Source organism: Elgaria multicarinata, chromosome 1 (assembly GCF_023053635.1).
Source record: "Elgaria multicarinata webbii isolate HBS135686 ecotype San Diego chromosome 1, rElgMul1.1.pri, whole genome shotgun sequence".
Classification (NCBI taxonomy): domain Eukaryota; kingdom Metazoa; phylum Chordata; class Lepidosauria; order Squamata; family Anguidae; genus Elgaria; species Elgaria multicarinata.
Genome location: NC_086171.1, coordinates 43,917,529 through 43,937,355, shown reverse-complemented (window position 1 = coordinate 43,937,355; position 19,827 = coordinate 43,917,529). Strand labels below are relative to the sequence as shown.

At 42.5% G+C, this 19,827-nt stretch overlaps 1 protein-coding gene across 1 annotated transcript; it reads left to right on the top strand.

Annotated features, from left to right (window-relative positions):
* The first annotated feature begins 1,969 nt into the window (after positions 1-1,969).
* Positions 1,970-18,893, top strand: STEAP2 (STEAP2 metalloreductase). The gene is made up of 5 exons (XM_063147525.1): positions 1,970-2,023; positions 13,793-14,316; positions 15,300-15,827; positions 16,789-16,953; positions 18,020-18,893. Exons 2-5 carry the CDS (start codon positions 13,825-13,827, stop codon positions 18,302-18,304), a joined length of 1,470 nt encoding a protein of 489 aa, XP_063003595.1. The 5' UTR covers positions 1,970-2,023; positions 13,793-13,824; the 3' UTR covers positions 18,305-18,893.
* Positions 18,894-19,827: the final 934 nt, after the last annotated feature.

Genomic DNA, 19,827 nt, shown 5'->3' with positions numbered 1-19,827 from the left:
CTATCTGGGTTGAAAAAAGTCTCTCATTGGCCCTAATGGAACACTTTTGAGGCCTTATTGTTGTATGGGGGAGGGATCTTTGTGTGGGCGAGTGGGTGTTATGTTTGTGGAAATTATGTTTATGTGAGTATGTTGTTGGGTTAATCACTAGGTTGTTTAGGGGCTAAACAACCCAGCGGTTAACCCAACAGCGTTCCAGGTTTGACGACACACTCAGCAACCTATGAAGGTACCGTGGGTTACTGAGAAAAATCAGTAGTGGTGGCAAGCATGTCCATTCTTTCCGGCTCATGCATGACAGCCCATGGGTTGTTTAACCGGTGGGCTGTCATGCTAACCAGGTCAGAATTTGGGTAGCCTTGCCCAGCACTGGCATGCAGGCCCTGGAAGCTTAGCCACAAAGGAATGAGGCCCTTGGGCTGAAAATGTTTCCTTACCCATGGTCCTGTCAAGCTTGTCCAAGCCTTTTCTGACAACCTTGTAAGTCAAACAAGCTCTGAATATCAAATATAATATGACTATGTGACTAAAGTTAAAACTTCACTCACTTAGAAGCACCATTATATTAATGGGGGACTGTATATTTCCATTGTTAAGTTCATGTACACTTGGATCAATATAGAATCATAGAATAGCAGAGTTGGAAGGGGCCTACAAGGCCATCGAGTCCAACCCCCTGCTCAATGCAGGAGGAATGCTTAAAAGGAAAATGATGACATGAAAATGGGCCTAAAAAATCCGATGAAACTTGTACAGACCCCACCTCCACCACAGCCAGTAAAACATGGTTTAGTGTAATACAGCAATTTACAAATGTATTACACTTGCTAGCTTGTTTCTTCATACAATACATAGCAGAAAATGTTGAGTCTGTGTACAGCACTTCAGCCAGTGTTAGAGCAAACCCCAGGGCTTACTTCTGAGTAGACATACATAATTGTACTGCACCATGTCAAAGAAAATATGTTGTTCTACCTTTGTTTCTTTTGCTATTTGGTGCATTTGTTATAAATATGAGCTTCAGCTATGGGGTGGTATGTAAATGTAAATAATAATAATAATAATAATAATAATAATAATAATAATAATAATAATAATATATTTAGAATTGTTTTATTATAAAATATTTTATATATATATATATATATATATATATATATATATATATATATGGAAAAGAATGCTGAAAATAGAAAAACTAGTACACTAGTACTTTTGTGTGAATATTTTTATCTGGTGTGATTTATTCTTGTTATTATGCTTTGCTGTTTTAATAATGTGTTGGGTGTTTTGTTTCAGGATATGGTTAGCCACCTTGAATATTAGGAACAGAAATGTATAGTAATAATGGAAAATAACGCAGAGAATAGAAAGGAAAAAGCAAGTGCCCAGAAACATGCATTTTTATTTGGATTTTTTTTAATATGCTGTCCCTTTCTGTTTACAGCAGTTTAAATTCTTATTATGTTTTGTTGATTGTTTTAGTATGTTGCGTTTTATTTTTTAATGATATTGTTAACCGCCTTGAGTGTTTCTTTTTAGGAACGAAATGTCAATAATCATAACAGTAATAATAAATTAAAAATACGTTATTAATACTAAGATTAATAAGAACAAGAGTTCTTTTCAGAGAGCAAGGGTTGCAGCCTTTGAGGCCTGCCCTGGTTATCTATCAATCCACCCACTCATCCTCGGGTGACTGCAGGGCGAACGCCGCAGTCGGCGGCAGCCCGCGCTGTTCGCCGCCTCGTCTCCCTCGCCTCACGCACACAGGCAGCCCCACTCGCCGCCCATCACGCCGCCGCTTCCTCCGCCTCTCGGTGCCAACCAAAAGGACGAGGAAGACGCTGCCCAGCCCAACCCGGCCTCTGCTCGCTTGCGGCAGCGCAGCGCTAAGAAGGCCGGGCCGCGGCCAGGGAGAGAGACGCCGCCGCCTTCCCTCACGGAGGGAGCAGCAAGGCGCGGCGGGCAAGACGGGAGCGCGGCGCTCGAGAGAGCGAGAGAGCTACCGAGGCGGAGAGAGGTGAGCCGAGCGAGCGGGAAGGAGGGAAAGAGGCAGCCCTAGGCGAGGCGCCGTCAAGCCTGCCCCCGCAACCCCGCGAGGAGAGGAGGAAAGGCCGATCCTGCCCTGGCGGCGGCGGCGGCCCCCTCGCCCCCCCGGCGCCCCCGAGGGAGAACAAGGCGGGTGGACAGGAAAACCTGGACTGGGGGCGCTAATAAAGCACTGATTTGCGTTTGACGTGGCCCAATAGCACGAATCTGGCTTCCAGGATGCAAAGCAGCCCTGGAGAATTGAGCATTAACCTACCTCCACCACCCCGACACTATTTTCTAAGAAGAGGCTAGAGCTGCCCTACACACACACACCTCGTGCTGTCTGGCATCCATCCTCTTATAGACAATTCAAGGGCAAACAAGGTTGGAATTTATCGCGCAGCTAATGCAGAGTTTGTGTGGTATAAGAATACTTCTTTTTTAAAAAAAACAACAACTGGTTGCTCTGCGTTACAGGCTAATGAGGTCTTTATTAGGCCTTATTTATTGATTTATCTAGCTGTTGTTTCTAAGGTGCAGCTGACAAAAAAAGAGAAAAAGATTAGTCTGCAGAGGTCAAAGATGCCCCGTTAAACTCAAGGACCTTCATAAGGTGAGCATTTTATTGCACTTTTGCTACTGGGCACTTACAGATTTTTGCAGGTACCTCTCACAACATCATCTTCCTCCCAAGCGCCTCCCAACCCTTCTAGCTTTCTTCTCACAACAAAAAAGTACCCCAGTAAGTCTGACTTATTTTTAAAGACAGAAGTTGCCGCTATGTCCTGCTGTGTGCAGGAGAAGCAGCGTGATCAAAACGGCCTGCAGGATGGGCCACGTGGATGTTATTTACGTTCTCTTTCAAACAAGGAAGTAATGAGGGACAAGCGCGTGGGAGGAGAAGTGACGGTAAGCAAACACGATTTTCCTCTGTGTAATGACGCTCAAGGTTTCCAAAGTCCTGGAGCGTCATCATACAGGAGGAAATTGTGTTTGCTTACCGTCACTTCTCTGCCTGCGCGTTTGTCCCTCATTACTTCCTCATTTGAAAGAGGTAGTAAACAATGTGTGTGTGACCTATTCAGTGGGCCGGAGATAGCAGCAGCTTCTGCCTTTAAAAATAAGGTGGGCTTACTGGGTTGTTTTTTTGTGGCACGAAAAAGGCTAGAAGGGTTGGGAGGCAGACAACATTGTGAGAAGGACCCGTGAAAATCCATGAGTGCCCAGTAATGAGTGTGCAATAAAACACTTGTCTGATGGAGCTCTTGAAGTAGAAGAAGGAATCTCAATAGGATGTTGGTCATGGGTCCCAGCTCATTCCTCAGTACCACTCAGATAATTTTTCAAAAGTTTACTTGATCCGGTAGAGAAGAAACTTCTCATGCAGCACAATCCTGTGCATGTTTACTCAGAAGTAAGCCTTGCTATCTTGAATGAGGCTTACTCCTAAGTAAGTTGGCATAGGATTGCAACTTGATGAGGTTTTAATAAAGATGGGAGAAGAGGGCACTTGGATTCAGTACAATTGGCCCTTTCCCAGTCATCCATATTACAGATGGATTGTGCAAAAGTTGCCTTCCAATTAAAGCCATTTGCAGAATTGATAACCTGTTGTGCGCAAGAGATACCCCAGTTGAGTCCAGTTGCCTTTTTACAGTCCGTTCATTTGGCATTTTACTTTTTCTGCATGTATACTTGTTTTGTTAGGGGCATTTGTCTTTTGCTACTACAGATGCACCAAGAGAGACCTTACCAGAGTAACTACTTCCTAAGCTGATTGACCAAGCATATACAAATGATCAAATTATCCTGGGATGAGTTATCTCACCTTAGTGTAGTTTGGTTAGCTGTAGCAAATATGTGATAAAATGTATCGTTTATCAAAGTGTATCCTAACTCAGTAACTTTTCTGAAACACGAATTAATATTTATTGATTTATTGACTTTAAAGGGTAACATTTCATTTTATTATTTTATAACATTTCATTTTATTATTTTATGACGTTGATTATCTACTGTTTTTAAAAAAAATTCTACTGAAACTCTATTGCTGTTTTTCTATTTATGAACCTTGGGAGAATTTGTTGTAAAATAAATAAAGGAGCTTACCACAAAATGTAGTGATGGCCACAAATTTGGATGGTTCTAAAAGGGGGTTGGAGGAGAGGGCTATCAATTGCTACTAGCCCTGATGGTTATGTCCTACCTCCAGTATCAGAGGCAGTAAGCCCGTGTGAACAGTTGCTGGGGAACATGGGTGGGGGGTGCTGTTGCACCATGTCCTGCTTTGTCGGTTCCTGGCCGGCAGCTGGTTGGCCACTGTGTGAACAGGGTGCTGGACTAGAAGGACCCATGGTCTGATCCAGCATCAGGGCACTTCTTATGTTCTTATGAAATAACAATGGCTACATTTGAACATCACGTTAAACTTTGGTTTAGTGTGACATGAAGAAACCTAGCTTCATCCTGGGCTCAAACACTCCCTTCTCTTCCACAAGCACATCAAGGAGGAAGTGTTCGGAAGCTTTTGCTTCCATCTTCTATTAACTTCAGTTTAGTATTTTGTCTTAACTTAAACAAATCACATTAACTGTGGTTTGTTTAATCAAGACAGCTTCATCACCTTAAATATGGTTTACTTAAACAAGACAGTTTCATAACTCATGGTTTGAAATTGGCTTGTTTCAAACAAACCACAGTTAGTATTTGAAAGACCGTATTCTCCCTTATGAGCCTGCCCGTGCTTTGAGATCTTCTGAAGAAGCCCTTCTTTCAGTCCCACCATCTTCACAGGCACTCCTGGTGGGAACATGGGAGAGGGCCTTCTCGGTGGCTGCTCCAGTGCTTTAGAACGCTCTTCCCAGGGAAGCTAGACTGGCTCCCTCCTTGATGGGCTTTCGGAAGCAGGCTAAAACTTGTTTGTTCCAGCAGGCCTTTGGAGAATAATCTGGTCCTCCATCTATGTTAATGACTTATAATTTTGTCGTGTATTTTAAATGTTTATATTATTATTATTATTTTTACATTTCTTTTCCTAGGTTTTAAACTTTGTAAGGCCGCCTTGAGGCCCAGTATTGGGCAAAAGGCAGGATACAAATAAATACAACAACAACAACAACAACAACAACAATAATAATAATAATAGATTGTTGGTCCAGTTGATACTCTCACAAAATGGTTACCATGGGCGGGGACTTGTCAATTTGCAAAATGGTTGCCAAGGTGGGCATAGCCCATCACAAAATATCCATTTCCTACAGGGGAAACTGGTAATGCTAAAAGGAAAGTAACCTGCCCAAGAACAAGGCAGAGGTCAGATGTGAGCTCCAAAGCACAGAAACACTTTTTTGATCTTAGAGTTCTTTGCCCCAATACCCATTTCACATAGAAGGCCAACTGATGAGGTGAAGAGAGAAGTAACTTGGCAAAGAAACTGAGTCCAAGGCAAAGTTGGGCTCTGAGCACCAAATGCCAAATTGCACATTTGCCTCCACAAAGCACAACAAAAATATCCATTTCACAGAAGGCAAACACACACAGACACACAGCCGAAACACACACCATGCCAAAACAAACTAGCTAACACATACCACAAGCGAAATACATACCCTTTCTCTCCACCCCCCCTGTCAGGCCCCCCTGGGTGCTCCTGCCCCCACCCTTCCATCACAGGACATTCCCTGCCACCCCACAGCATACCTTTTCTAAGAGTGTCTCATCATCATGATTTTATTTGTATTCCACTTTTCCATAGTAAAACCATGGTCAAAGCAACTTCACAGAACATCAAGAAAAAGATATAAAATACATCAAGAAAAAGATATAAAATACAACAACACTTCAGATCACTAACAATTACAAGTCAACATTTCAATAATCTTACAAATAGATCTTGCAGTAAATATACACCAAAATTAAACAATCCACTAATAACAAAAGTGAAATGCAAAACAAGTTCAGTAGAAATAAAAATAATTTATCTCCTCTAAAGCTAAAGGTCACCCAGCCATAAAGACTAAACAAGGCCCTACCCTGGTGTTCTTTAATCCTGCTCAACCTCCTCTTTTCCAGGTGAGTTTTTATACCCCTTTTAGCTACAATAGGATTACATGCAACATAGCTTCTCCATTTTGCCGTTAACATTCTGGGCATGTGCAAAGTTTATAAGCAAATAGAAATCGATATGTCACTTTTGATTGCCTTAACCTTTCGCTGAATTTGTAATGACTAGCACTTTTTATATATCAGACATTACTCATTCATAACAGATGTTCTGTCCCTAACCACAAGAGTCTGTCACAAGACAGCATTATACCGTTAACCAGGCTCAGCATCCCAGGCTCTTTTCTCAGTTTTAGGGTCAGAACTAGACTGCTGAAGCAAGCCACTTAGCAAATACCTTAGTCAAGCATGTTTAATTATGTATCCTTCTCATTATGAGTGTCTCTCTGTCTCTCTTTCTCTGGCCTTAGCTAGACCTAAGGTTTATCCCGGGGTCATCCCTGCCTGCTCCCAGGATCCCCTATGTGTCATTTACATGAACAGGGATGACCCCAGACGATCCCGGGATAAACCTTAGGTCTAGCTAAGGCCTCTCTCTCTTTCTCTCTCTCTCTCTCTCTCACACACACCCACACCCACACACACACCCCTGCTGGAGGAGGAGGAATCCAAGTAAGTTGAGGATTCATGGAGAGAGATTGCTCAAGAGATTGCTGTCTTCCTGGATTGCCTGCTGGCTTTGTTTCGTCTGGGAGCACTGAGAATGAGGAGCCCATCTCTTGAGTGCACAGAGAGGAATCCTTTGGGAATCACCAAAGCAGCTCCCTCTTCATTGCCACTCAGTTGTTACCTGAATAACTGAGCAGCTCAATCTTTCCCCCTCCCCATCTTGTTGCTCAGCTTTTCAGGAAACAGCAAAGCAGAAGCAAAGCTCTAGCTGCTCCAACAGGAACCACCTCTTCAAAGTAGTCCAGGACCTTGATGCAGACCACCCAGCTGAGCTGACTTCCTTCTTCCCTTGCCTTCTCTTAGCTGGGCTTTAGCTTCAGGAAGGGGAGGGGCTTCAGTGGGCCAGATGTGGCCCACTGGCTGGAGATTCCCCACCACTGTTGTAGAGGGTGAAAAGTTACCACTTGGCAAATGATTTAAGGTGGATAGCAAAGGAGAGAGAAGAATAAAAATAAAGCCAAGGTTGCATGCCTTGTCAATGAGGGGGAATCAAGAGAAAGTCTTGGAAGAAGGAAATATATTTAGCCTTGAGCATGTTGGCTTGAGATGGCAATACGATGAATATAACAGATGGGCACATGGAGAGAGAACACAGTGATAGGAGGAGCCGTATCTGAGGAAGAGCCATACCTCAGTGATAGAGCACATGCTTTGCATGTAGAAGGTCTGTGATTCAGCCTCTGGGCATCTCCATTTGATAGGATCAGGTAGCAGGTGCTGAGAAACACTCTGTACAGCCACTCCTAGTCAGACTACTAGACAATATTGGGCTAGAGAGAGCATCAGTCTTACTCAATATAGTGTAGGTCTATATGTTCAGATAAAACAGGAGTGTTGTACCTGTTTCAGCCCAGGAGACGGACTCCATTTCAGAGAAGCTTTCAGAGACCACATTTCAGTGGTAGATGGGGGCCAAAGGTAAAAGGGGCAGGGGCAACAGTACCTGCATATTTTAGCTTAAAGCTCTTACTGCTAGTAACTCAACCTTAGGACAGGCATTTCAACCTTTGAGAATGGGGGGGGGGGGACTGGACAAAAGCCAGGAAACTACCAAAAAAATGGTGGTTGGGGATGGTGGTCCAGGGAGAGGGGGCAGAGCCATGTGAAGAACCCTGGAGGGCTGGATTAGGACCCTAAGCAGAAGGTTCTACAACCTTAATAGAAGAGGTGAGGCTGGGCAAAGGTATAGAGTTAAGTGGTACACTTGGGCGTCATCAACATATGAGTGGTCTTGAAAGCCTTGGGAAGTCACCCTAGAATATAATATATGTAGAGAGAAAAAGCAAAGGAACATGAACAGAAGCCCTGGGTGACCTTATCAGAGAGTGGGAAGGCAGAGGCAGAGCTTCCCACAATGGAAATACTGAATGAGTGAGCAGTAAGAATGAAATCATGGATACAGAAAACGTGGAGGGAGTCAAGCAGAAATGGGTAATCAACTCTATAAAATGCAACAGAGAGGTCAAGGGGGATAAGGACTGAGTAGATACCCTTGGATTCGACAGTAAAAAGATTACCTGTGATCTTAGCGAGGACAGAAAGCAGATGTAAGAAAGTAAGTAGAGCCATGCAGAATCAAACCATCAAATTTTATAGATAAAAGACTTTACTAAAAGTTCTTCGATTATTAATTGCATTTAGCATAGGTATAGATATAGATCTCTTTTAAAATAAATCCCAGTTTTTTTATTTTATCCATTACTTTTCTTTTGTCCTTTTTTCCATCTTATTGTTCTTGTTATTTCAGTATTTTTCTGCTTTACTACCATCTGTGTTTTCATATTCTTCTATTCCAAAATTATATAAGGAGGAAAATCAGCCTTAAAAATCAGTTCTGTTTGAACTGCTAATATTCTACAAAGTTCAAATTAATAAAATATTGCTCCCCTCATCCGCTGCAAACAGAAATGACATTGGCTCGCAGAAACCAAGTTCCAAACTTTGTGCAAGCAGAAAATCCAACTAAAGTTCTGCTTGTGCAATCACATGCAGATCTTTTACAGAGTGTTTCCTTTTGAGAGGGGTGGCCAACTTTGGTGGGTATGGGGTGCATTTTTGCCACCCCAGGCCCCTCCTCCCCAGAGTTCTGCTAGAGCAGCAATCCCTTCTACTAACGGTCTTTGGTATGTTGGATTTAGCCCATGAGCCTGAAATCTGCCCCTTAGTTTATGATGCTAGCCTGACAACGTTAAAAAAAAAAGTTTCTAGCTAATATCAGATTCTTCTGTAATTGAAGGCTTGTGAGAAAATGTGTCCCACTGGGAGTCAGATATAGGATTACCAACAAGAGAAGAAGAAATTTCAACCATTAAAGCTTCTTTCTGCACAACCTTCAGAGAATAAGCCTTTAAGCTAATCTCAGTGCCTAACTCCTCAGGGTCTGAAATACATTGCATGGGCCAACTCTGACCTCTGCTGGCATGGCTGTCTGTAACCAGGAGCTTATTTGCAAATGTGATCCAACAATTCTGGCAAAAGGCGTGGGGTGTGTTGTTGTTTTTTTAAAAAAATCTCATCACTAGTTACTGGGCCAGGAAGCCCTGGGTTTGAGGGGGGCCTCAGCAAGGTCAGTTTCACAGGCTACCAGACAGCAGCAGCAAGCAGCTAGATGGCATCATTTTAAATTTCCCACTGTTCCTCAAAGTGCCTGTCGTAGCATCAATCCAGGGCATTGTGGGAAATTTAAAATGTGGCCAGATCTGGCAGCTTATCAATGTCTCCAAAAGATAAACCTGATTTTTATTTATTTATTTGCAGTATTTATATATCACTCCCCATTGAAAATTTTGGAGCAGTGTACAAGATAAAATAAAATAAAAACAGAATAAAACACTTTAAAATAGATTTTAAAAGAAGCAAAAGGTACAGTGAACCGTGGCTGGTCATTAATGGCATACGTTGTACTTAACACACATCTATTTACATTCCTACTTACAGTGGCCAGGGTTATTATTGCCTGTTGTTGGAAACAAAGGGCATCTCCTATCACTTCACATTGGTATCCTATGAATATTCCTCAGGTGGAAAAGTGCCATCAAATAATTAAAGTTCCGTGGTGTTCCTTGGGGTTTACTCCCTTGTAAGTATGCTGAATTTAAATTGAATGGGGCTTCTGAGTAGTCATGCATAGGATTGCACTGTCTATCTTCAGATGCTCTAAGACACGGGACAGAGTTGAGGGAGAGCGTGCAGCTGAGTATGTCTTTACTCTGTTATTGCTGAATGCCATCATCCAGCAGGAACATTTTAGTCAAGCATATTGCTTAAGGATGTGTCAGTCTTTGCCCTCCTCTACTTATTTCACTCTACAGCCGTCAGAGGAGCTGACAGCAGAGTCTCTGAAGTCCACAAATCTGATATTACATCTGTTGCAATGCTTGTTTTGTCACCCGAATTTAACCTTACATGGCAGTATTTTCCACTGTCAGAGCAGAAAGTTTTGAATAAAGAATACAAAATAATAATAATCTGTATATCCTCACTCAAATGCCTGAAACCAATTTTGTCACTAGCACCAAGTAATTGATTTTTTAAAGCAGTATTACACTCAGTAATGAATTTGATATGCTGTTATCAAATTCATTACTGAGTTCCAGGAACGCTATAATTTCCCCCCTCATGCCGTTCTCTCTTGTCTGGCAAGAGGGCTCCCTACACCAGCCTCCAGCACTCAGAACCCCCCTGCATGACCACCCACTGCACCTGAGTCCCAAACCACCACTTGAGAATGCAGGTTTTTCTTCTGTGTTGGAGTATCCTGCCTACGACAGTAGTGTAACATGTTGTGTGATGTTACAGTATACAGCTCATCCATACTATTTAGATACAATTTAGAACCTGGGGCCGAATTCCCCCACCCCACCCCGAGAAAGCTGGATTTGGCTCCTGGAAATGAGGTTCTTCAGCCCTGAATTAGAGCAATGGGCTGAACAAAGCATAGCAGGATTTGGCAGCTTTTCTCCTGCAGTTATTTAATTTAACTTAAAAAGTGGCATGTCAAATATTGAGACAATGTAACATTGTCTCCAGTGATGTTATGGCAGATTACAGGCAGGACGTTTGGCACAAAAGGGTTAGAGCAAGTGTGGTATAGAGGTTAGAGTGTTGGACTGGGAGTCAGGAAATCCAGGCTATGGCTAGACCAGGGCTATATCCTGGGATCATCCCTGTGCATTCAAATGACACACAGGGGATACTGGGAGCAGGCAGGGATGACCCCTCCATTTGCCTGGGATAATTCTTAGGTCTATCTAAGGCCCCAGGTTCTGGTCCCTGCTTGACCATGGAAGCCCTTTGGGTGACTTTGGGCCAGTCACAGGCTCTCAGCCCAACCTACCCCATAGGGTTGTTGTTATGAGGATAAACTGGAGAGGAGGAGGATTATGTACTCCACCTTGGGTTCCTTAAAGAGGAAAAAAGACAGGATATAAATGTAATAAACATTTAAGAGAAAACTCTTCTAAAACTTGGGTTCTTATTTCAGAACTGTGTCATAAAGTTGAAGATATACAACTAATTTGAAAATATGGTCTTTATTTGCGAGCAATGAGATTAGAATGAAAGAACAAACCCTATAGAAAACAATGGAACTTTTAAACTGTGTATTTGAGTTTGATTACTTGTTCAAAGAGCAAGGAAAATGAAGTGAAACTTCAGTGTTCAATTCCTTAGATTCTTACTGCTAAAAGTTACAGGTCTTCCGTAAAACAGATATTACCAAATAACTGGGATGTTTCACAATCTACCTTTGAGCTTTAAATCCCAAATAGGATACAAGAGTTCACATTTTCTCATTATTTGCATGAGTGAGTCACATTTCCAGGACAGAAATCTTATTTCATCAATTTGCTTTGGCCAAAATGATCATTGACTAGCACTTACTGGATTTGCAGCACACATTTAAGAGTGAATCATTTCCTCAGCCTTAATAAAGCAGAAAAAAAATATTAAGTATTTATTTCAGTGACAAAAAAATTAAAAGTTTCTAAAAGCCTGTAGGTTTTGAGAGGTAGCACACCACTTTTCCTTGTCCGAGGCCATGTCTCGACGGCAGCACATCAGTGCCGCAGTTCCTCGATCCCCCGCATTTGCACTCCTCCCTGTTATCTGCACGGCAAAGGAGCGCAAGTGTGGGGCTTTTAGAAAGGAGCCCGCACCCAGCTGGCTTTGGATGCTCCAGGGAAGCAGAAAAAAATATACATTTTCAAAAGTAGATGCTTCCCATCTATGGCCAGAGAAAAATTCCTCCAAGACATATTGGCACCACATTTGGAAAACATTGGATCATTGGCTGAACGGCGGAATAACAGTCGTCTAAATAAATAAATAAAAACAGTGAATGCCTGTGTCTCTGACAGAGACAACAACCTATGCCTTGCGCTCTGGCAGATGCTCCTTGGAAAAACCTCTTCCAACCTGAGGCAAGGTCTGATGGTGTAGGACTGAGGTGGCATCCACACCTCCTGCTGTTTCTCTCCTCCTCCTCCTCCTCCCCCTGGCTGAAAACAAAGGAGGGAAGTTAGCGGTCTGGTTTTTTGGAGGGGGGTCGATTTTGGGTTAATGTGCAAAGGCCCGTAGGCAGTACAGCAGTCAGGTGGCTTGCTTGGGTGCTCCCTTCCACTTGTCCTGGTGAGCCGCTCAGCTTCTGTTCTTTATTTTATTTTTATTCTTCCTTTAATCATGCTTCTGTGCTGGCCCAGGGAGGCACATAGGCTCGGTGGCCCCCTCGCCCCGCTTGGCTCCAGGTTTTGTTTGTTTTTTACTTTTGTTTAATTGCACTGCAGAAGTGCGAAGCCAGCCCAGTGGCCATTTGGGCCACTGCACTGCCCCCTCCCTCTGTCACTGCCGATAACGACCCAATCAGGGTTCACCAGTGCCTGGGGACACACCTCTGGTGGAAAGCCGGAGGACGGGGAAAGATCAAAGTTGCGCGTCTGCCCCTCACTGGTTTGAAAAATTCAGGGTAAGTGCCCGACTTTTTTAAACTGGAGCTTCAGGGTTTTGCCCCGGATGGCTCTGGGATGGCGGCAGCATCATATAGATGACCTGCCCCCACTCTGGATCCACCCCGGGGCAAACCCCTCATCAAGACAAGCCCATAGTCCTAAATGCCACTTGACATTTGCTTTATTAGCCTTTGAGCTTCTTCAGGCGAGCATTTTATCACAAGCTTGCGACTGGCCACTTATGGTTCTTTGTGGGTCATTTTGACGATGCAGTGATCCTCTTTCGTGGATCCCGCTCCATTTCCCAGTTTTAATGATTTATAAAAAGGATCAGAAAAGCCGACTCTTCTGGTGTATGTCGTCATTTCCTGCCATGTGCAGAAGTTCCGCTATAAAACGCCCACTAGAGGCTGCTGTCCCATTAAACCGAAGCTGTACAAGCCATGTGGTCGCTTCTCTTCCTACTCTCTGCCTCCATATAATTGGAGCTTGTTACAGAAGTGGAAGAGATGCAACTTCAGAACATTCTTCTTATATTCTTGTCATCTAATGAAGACTCCAATTTGTATACATACTCAAGCATTCTATAAGGACTGTTCTTTGAGGTCATACAGGTAAATCTTCTATGGATTCTGCTAAGTATCTTTGAAAAACATGTTGATGTCTATCCGGTGATTTTTGCTCCAAGTAGATTTAAGTTGGAACCAAAGATGCTTTTGGCTTGTGCAGCGGCACTTCTTTTTGCACAAGGGTGGGATTCCTCTCCCTTCCAGCTGCAGCCAGTTATGACACATCCCATTCTGTTTCAGAGGATTCGCCAACCCTCAGAAGTGGATTTTCCAGGGCTGTAGAGAGGCTGCATTGGAAAGAGGAGAGGTGGGAAAGCCCCAGTCAATGAGTAGAAATCCATTAACAGAACCCAAACCATAATATGCTATTGTTTTGATTTCAGTTGGTACGAGAACAAAATAGCCTGTTTTGTAGAGAAATGTGTAGGAATGTATAAAGACATTTGTCCCAAAATGCAGAATCTGTTAATGGTAAATATTAATCATGTGTGTTTTCTGTTTTGTTTCTTTTAGAAAACATCTGTGTAATCTCAGCCTGTTGAGATATGGAATCAATTTCTATGATGGGAAGTCCTAAATTCTTAAATGAAACTTTCTTGCCAAATGGTGTAAATGGTATCAAGGACACTAGTAAGATCACAATAGGCATAATTGGAAGTGGGGACTTTGCTAAATCCCTGACAATTAGGCTTATCAGGTGTGGGCTTCATGTAGTCATAGGAAGCAGAAACCCTAAGTTTGCTGCTGAGTTCTTTCCACACATTGTCGATGTCACTCATCATGAAGATGCTGTAGCAAAAGCAAGTTTAATTTTTGTTGCCATACACAGAGAACACTATGTTGCTTTGTGGGACCTCAAACATCTGCTTGTTGGCAAAATCCTTGTAGATGTCAGCAACAACATGAGAGTCAATCAATATCCAGAATCCAATGCAGAATACTTGGCATCCCTTTTCCCAGAGTCCCTTGTTGTCAAAGGATTCAATGTTATTTCAGCCTGGGCACTGCAATTAGGACCAAAGGATGCTAGCAGACAGGTAAGCTATGCATTTGAGCATTTTAAAGAATAAGATTGAAAATAGTAGTTGCAATTTGACTGTCTCCCTGATCTCAACATCCATAACTGACCTGTTATAGGTACTTTCTGAAATAGAGCACTGGCACAAGAACATGTGGTCTGCACGTTGCGTAACGGCATTCTCTTCATTATTCATGCCAATTGAATTCTCTTGCCTTTCAGTATTTGATCTAGCACTCAGAGCAGACATTGCTCTCTGTGCCAATAAAGGAACAATAAGGCAATCATCAATCATTGGTGTTCCTGAGCTGGAACTGAGGAATATGGACTATCGTGTGCTGCCTATGAACTGTAGTAACATTCCTCTTATATTAAAAGCAAGCAAGCCAAGGCTTCCAGTTTTGCCTTGTTGGGTTTGCATCGGATTGTGCTTTTGCTGTCCATAGCCTTGAATAGAACCAGAACAAAGAACTCTTTCCAGAACAAAGCCAGCTGTTGAATAGCTTTTGGATGCTGCAGGAAAAGCTCATTAGCCTTGGAATCCTTATTGAGAACTTGGGAAAATGAAACATCTTATTCAGAAATTCAGTAAGCAAACAAATAATATTTCCACCCAGAGACCATTTGATCAGAAGCCATCTCTAGAGAATGCTTCTATTTTCCATATTATGCATCCTACAAATGAAGTGAGATGATTTTTCAGCTTCATGATTATAGCACTTCTAATACTGTTATATTGATGGAGACATAAGTACTGTAGGGTAAAAAACATGGTCTTGTATCTGTCTTGCTGGTTGTAATTATAACTGACAAAGAGAAAAACATTGATACATTTTTTTAAAAGGCTTTTAAAATGGACTCTTAGGTTCTGGGTTCTTTTTCTCTGTTTAGCTGATAGTGTACACTATAGTTTGACCATTTAGTCCATGCAGATGTTGATTTTTTTTTCCCCTTTAGATCGGCACATATATTTAAGTTAATTTGATTTGTCTTCCTTTCTAGGTCTACATATGCAGTAACAGTGTTCAAGCTCGCCATCAAGTTATGGAACTTGCCCGGCAGCTCAACTTTATTCCCCTCGATTTGGGCGCTTTGTCATCTGCAAGGGAGATTGAAAACTTACCTCTTCGGCTGTTCACACTGTGGAAAGGACCAGTAATAGTGGCTGTCAGCCTGGCTACCTTCTTCTTCATCTATTCGTTCATCAGAGATGTAATACATCCTTATGTGAGGAACCAGCAGAGTGATTTTTACAAGATTCCTATTGAGATTGTGAATAAGACATTGCCAGTTGTTTCTATCACTTTATTGTCTCTAGTATATTTATCTGGGCTTCTGGCAGCTGCTTATCAACTTTATTATGGCACTAAATACAAACGATTTCCACCCTGGCTGGAGAGCTGGTTGCAGTGCAGGAAACAGCTTGGGCTGCTTAGTTTCTTCTTTGCAACAGTGCATGTGGTTTACAGCCTCTGCTTGCCCATGAGGAGGTCAGAACGGTACTTATTCCTAAATATGGCATATCAGCAGGTAAGAAAAGCACCTTTTCACAGTGCCCTAATATTATTGCATTTGTGATTTCTAGGCGTATATTTAGGGCTGTACTACCTGGCAGAAAACAATGCAGCAAGAAAAACTGAATTATTATGTTGTTTTTGCATTGATATTATGATGATTTATGACGCCATCAATAAACATGTTGCCTTACAAATTACGAAAGGACAGGTTCCTGTTCTGAGGACCTTACAATCTAGAAACTGACCTACAGGATAGACAATAGATCAGCCTTGCCCAGCCTGGTCAGTTGCCATTCAACTCCTGTTCATTCCAGCCAATTTGGGCAATGCTGGGAATTGTAATACAGCAAGAGGAGGAAAATGGAGGGAGCTTATTGATCAAGTCTATGCCTGCTTAACTTCTGTAAAGCTACAGCATCCATTCCTAGATCCCATTCACAGGATTTATTTATTTATTACATTTCTATACCACCCAATCGCCGAAGCTCATGGCTAACATCCCATTCATTTCAATGGGTCTACTCTAAGTAGGACTAACATGGAATATGTTCAACCACTTGAGCTCGAAAACAATGAATTTTGAGATTTGTATAAATTATTCAAAGCATGCAGAATTGCCTCCATTTCTTACTTTGCATAATTCTTTCTGCTTCTCCTAATTATGGGAAGGGACAACTCTGTTTTGGACACTAAAACCCCTTCCTCACAGTAACTGGAAATCCTGCTCTGATTCCCTTTCACCTCCTCCCAGCTTCTTGACAATTGATCAGTTATTATTATTATTATTATTATTATTATTTATTTATATAGCACCATCAATGTACATGGTGCTGTACAGAGTAAAACAGTAAATAGCAAGACTCTGCCGCATAGGCTTACAATCTAATAAAGTCTTCCAAATTAATTAAAACTGATTGTGTAAACATGTTCAGTGCTCTAAAAATTCAATATCTCCATTCCCTCTCTTTCTTCAGGTACATGCAAATGTTGAAAATTCATGGAATGAGGAAGAAGTGTGGCGAATTGAAATGTATGTCTCCTTTGGAATAATGAGTCTTGGGCTGCTTTCTCTGCTGGCCATAACTTCTATTCCTTCAGTAAATCGGTCATTAAATTGGAGGGAATTCAGTTTTATTCAGGTATGTATTGTAGTACAGCATCTAGCACAAGGTAACACAAATGATATGTTCTGCAGTTGAATGGCTCCCAATTGCTTCCTGACATATTAACAATTTCCTAACTGCTAACACTTAGGATTGGGCCCTGGAATGTAAATTAACCTCGATAGAGAACCAGCCCTAAGAAATGATTAATCACCCCACCCTCGATGGGCACAGAGCTCCTGAGGAGCCCCATGCCCAGTTTCCAGCTCCTTGTGTTTACCCGTGAGGAGCCAGGACAAAGCAGCAATGGCAGGCCACACGTTCTGCTGTCTCAGGATCACCCTGAGACCATGGGGAAATCAGAATTAATCTGTAGGGCGATATCCCAGGCCAAGGGAGGGATGCCCTGTCAATGGGCGCACAGGGATGATCCCAGGGCAATCACCGGGATATCGCCCTGTCTAGACATGCCCTAAGTGGTCCTTTGGCAATTAGGACACAATCCACAATTCCACTCCACTGTGCTCCACTGAGCATGCTGAGCAGCTGCAGATCCCAGTCATGCCTGGAAGCTGTAATGCTGCATAGAAGATACCTTTCAGTATGTTCTGAATGTTGTTTTTAAGTCTTTTCCTCTATATCACAGATTCAAACAGTCTTTACTCCCTTCTTTTATCCCAGCACCACTGCGAGTCCAGGAAATCTGTCTGCTTACCTAGCAAAAAGTGTCATATCCCTGGATCACCCCAACTACCAGCAAAGCATTCTTGATGCCCCTTTCCAGCTTTTGACTTTTTCGCTTGCTCTTTTTAGGACTTAATTTGAGAATTCATAATCCAAATTTAAAACCTTTTATTGGGACCGACAGATTTCAGAATGCTGAAAGTAGGCTTTTGCTTTACATTCATGAGTCCTATACCCATTTCCTGAATTGATCTCTGTTCAGCTTATTTGTTGCATGCCAGGCCAGGATGACAAATTCTTACAATACATGTTAATGATTTTACAACTTGGTTTTGCCAAAAAAATTAGCTATATTTGCAGATCAAGATTTCAGAATTTTAATTTGTATTTATTTTCCATTTCCCTCCCTCTCCTAAAGTCTACACTTGGATACGTCGCTCTGCTCATAAGTACTTTCCATGTATTAATTTATGGGTGGAAAAGAGCCTTTGAAGAAGAATACTACAGATTTTACACACCACCAAATTTTGTTCTTGCACTTGTCTTGCCATGCATAGTCATTGTAGGCAAGGTAATTTTGCTTCTACCATGTGTAAACAGGAAGTTGAGACGGATAAGAAGAGGATGGGAAAAGAAGCAATTTATGGAAGATGGAAGTGGAACTGGTTCACATCCCTCACCAGAAAGGATCACGGTCATGTGATTGTTCAGTGACATTATTAGCTCTGTCAGCATTGAAAGTTCTTTAGTTCAAAGAGGCTTTTCTGTAGGCAGAAAAGTTAGGGCTGTATGTAATTTATGGAGTCAACTATCAGGAAATGAGAAACATGAGCAAAGACAGACATAACATTTTAAATGTAGTGTAAATGGTCTAAACACATTTGCTGCATTCTGAGTGAGCTGTTTTCTGGGTAAAGAGAGTTTGTTCAAAACACTATTACCGCACTTAGGCTTCAGTCCTAAATACACTTTCTAAAACTGGTGCTCTCCAGATGTGTTGGACAACATGCCCAATGGTCATGCTGGCTGGGCATGTTACAGTCCAACACATCGGGAGGGCGCACCAGGGCATTAGCTAGACCTACCTGATAATCCAGGATGGAGGAGGAAAGATCTCGTGTTGCGATTAATGCGAGATCTCTCCTCCGTTTACACGTGAAGTGTGACGACCTCAGGAAGAGAGGCGTTGCGCCCGCCATTTTTTTTTTAAAGGAGATGGAGCGCACAAACGGTTGTGCGCAAAGGTAAGGTGGTTTTTTTAATTTAAACTTAATTTCCCCACTCCCCCCACCCTACCCCCGATGGGCGCAGCGCTCCTGAGGAGTGATGTGCCCCATGCGCGGCTCCCGGCTCCATGGCAACAGGCCACATGTTCCGCGGTCTCGGGCTCAGCCCGGGACCGTGGAAAAAGTGGGCCCAAAGTGGAGGGCGAGATCGCAGGGCAAGGGAGGGATGATCCCTCCCTGATCCCGGGATCCCCTGTGCGTCATGTGGACGCACAGGGACAATCCCGGGGTTCGCCCTGGGATTTCGCCCAGTCTAGCTAAGGCCTGCTTAGGGTTGCCCTGTTTTTGAATGTTACATCTATTTTCACTAGGGATGCCAGAATTTTCCACCGTACCCCATTGTTCTGAGACATTGTGGGGATTTAAAAGGGTAGCTAGGCACATTTTCCCAGAACTGATTGGTGCACTGACATTGCAGCCAGATAAGTCCATTGGGTATCACTGACAAAGTAAGGGGCTCACTAGAGGACCCCTTAAATCTGGAGCCAGCCCTAATGGGGTTGACAATGTAGCCAGCCCTAATGGGAAATGGAAGCTTCTGTTCCTTATTTCCTGCTCATCAGGAGATTTAAAAGTACATGGCTCTTCTCCAGCTTTCAATCTGGCAGCATTAGTCTTCACCCTCAGTTTCCACATTGAGAAGTGTTTTTAAAGTTGTTTTCAAATTGCAAGGAAATCAAACCATATAGAGGTAGTGAGTATAACTGTGTGCCCAATTAAATACACTCTTAAAGGCCACTGATTTCTGTTAGATGTAAGAATACCTAAGTGAAACAAGATTGCGACCAGTGGACAGACCAAATCAAAACCACAACACCAGCTATTTTATTAAAGCCAGTATTTTTATTTACTTGGCCCAAAGGTAAGATTTTCACAATTTCACTTCGCATACTTACCATAAGGGATATTCTGAATGTTATTACACCTGTTTCTCATTCAT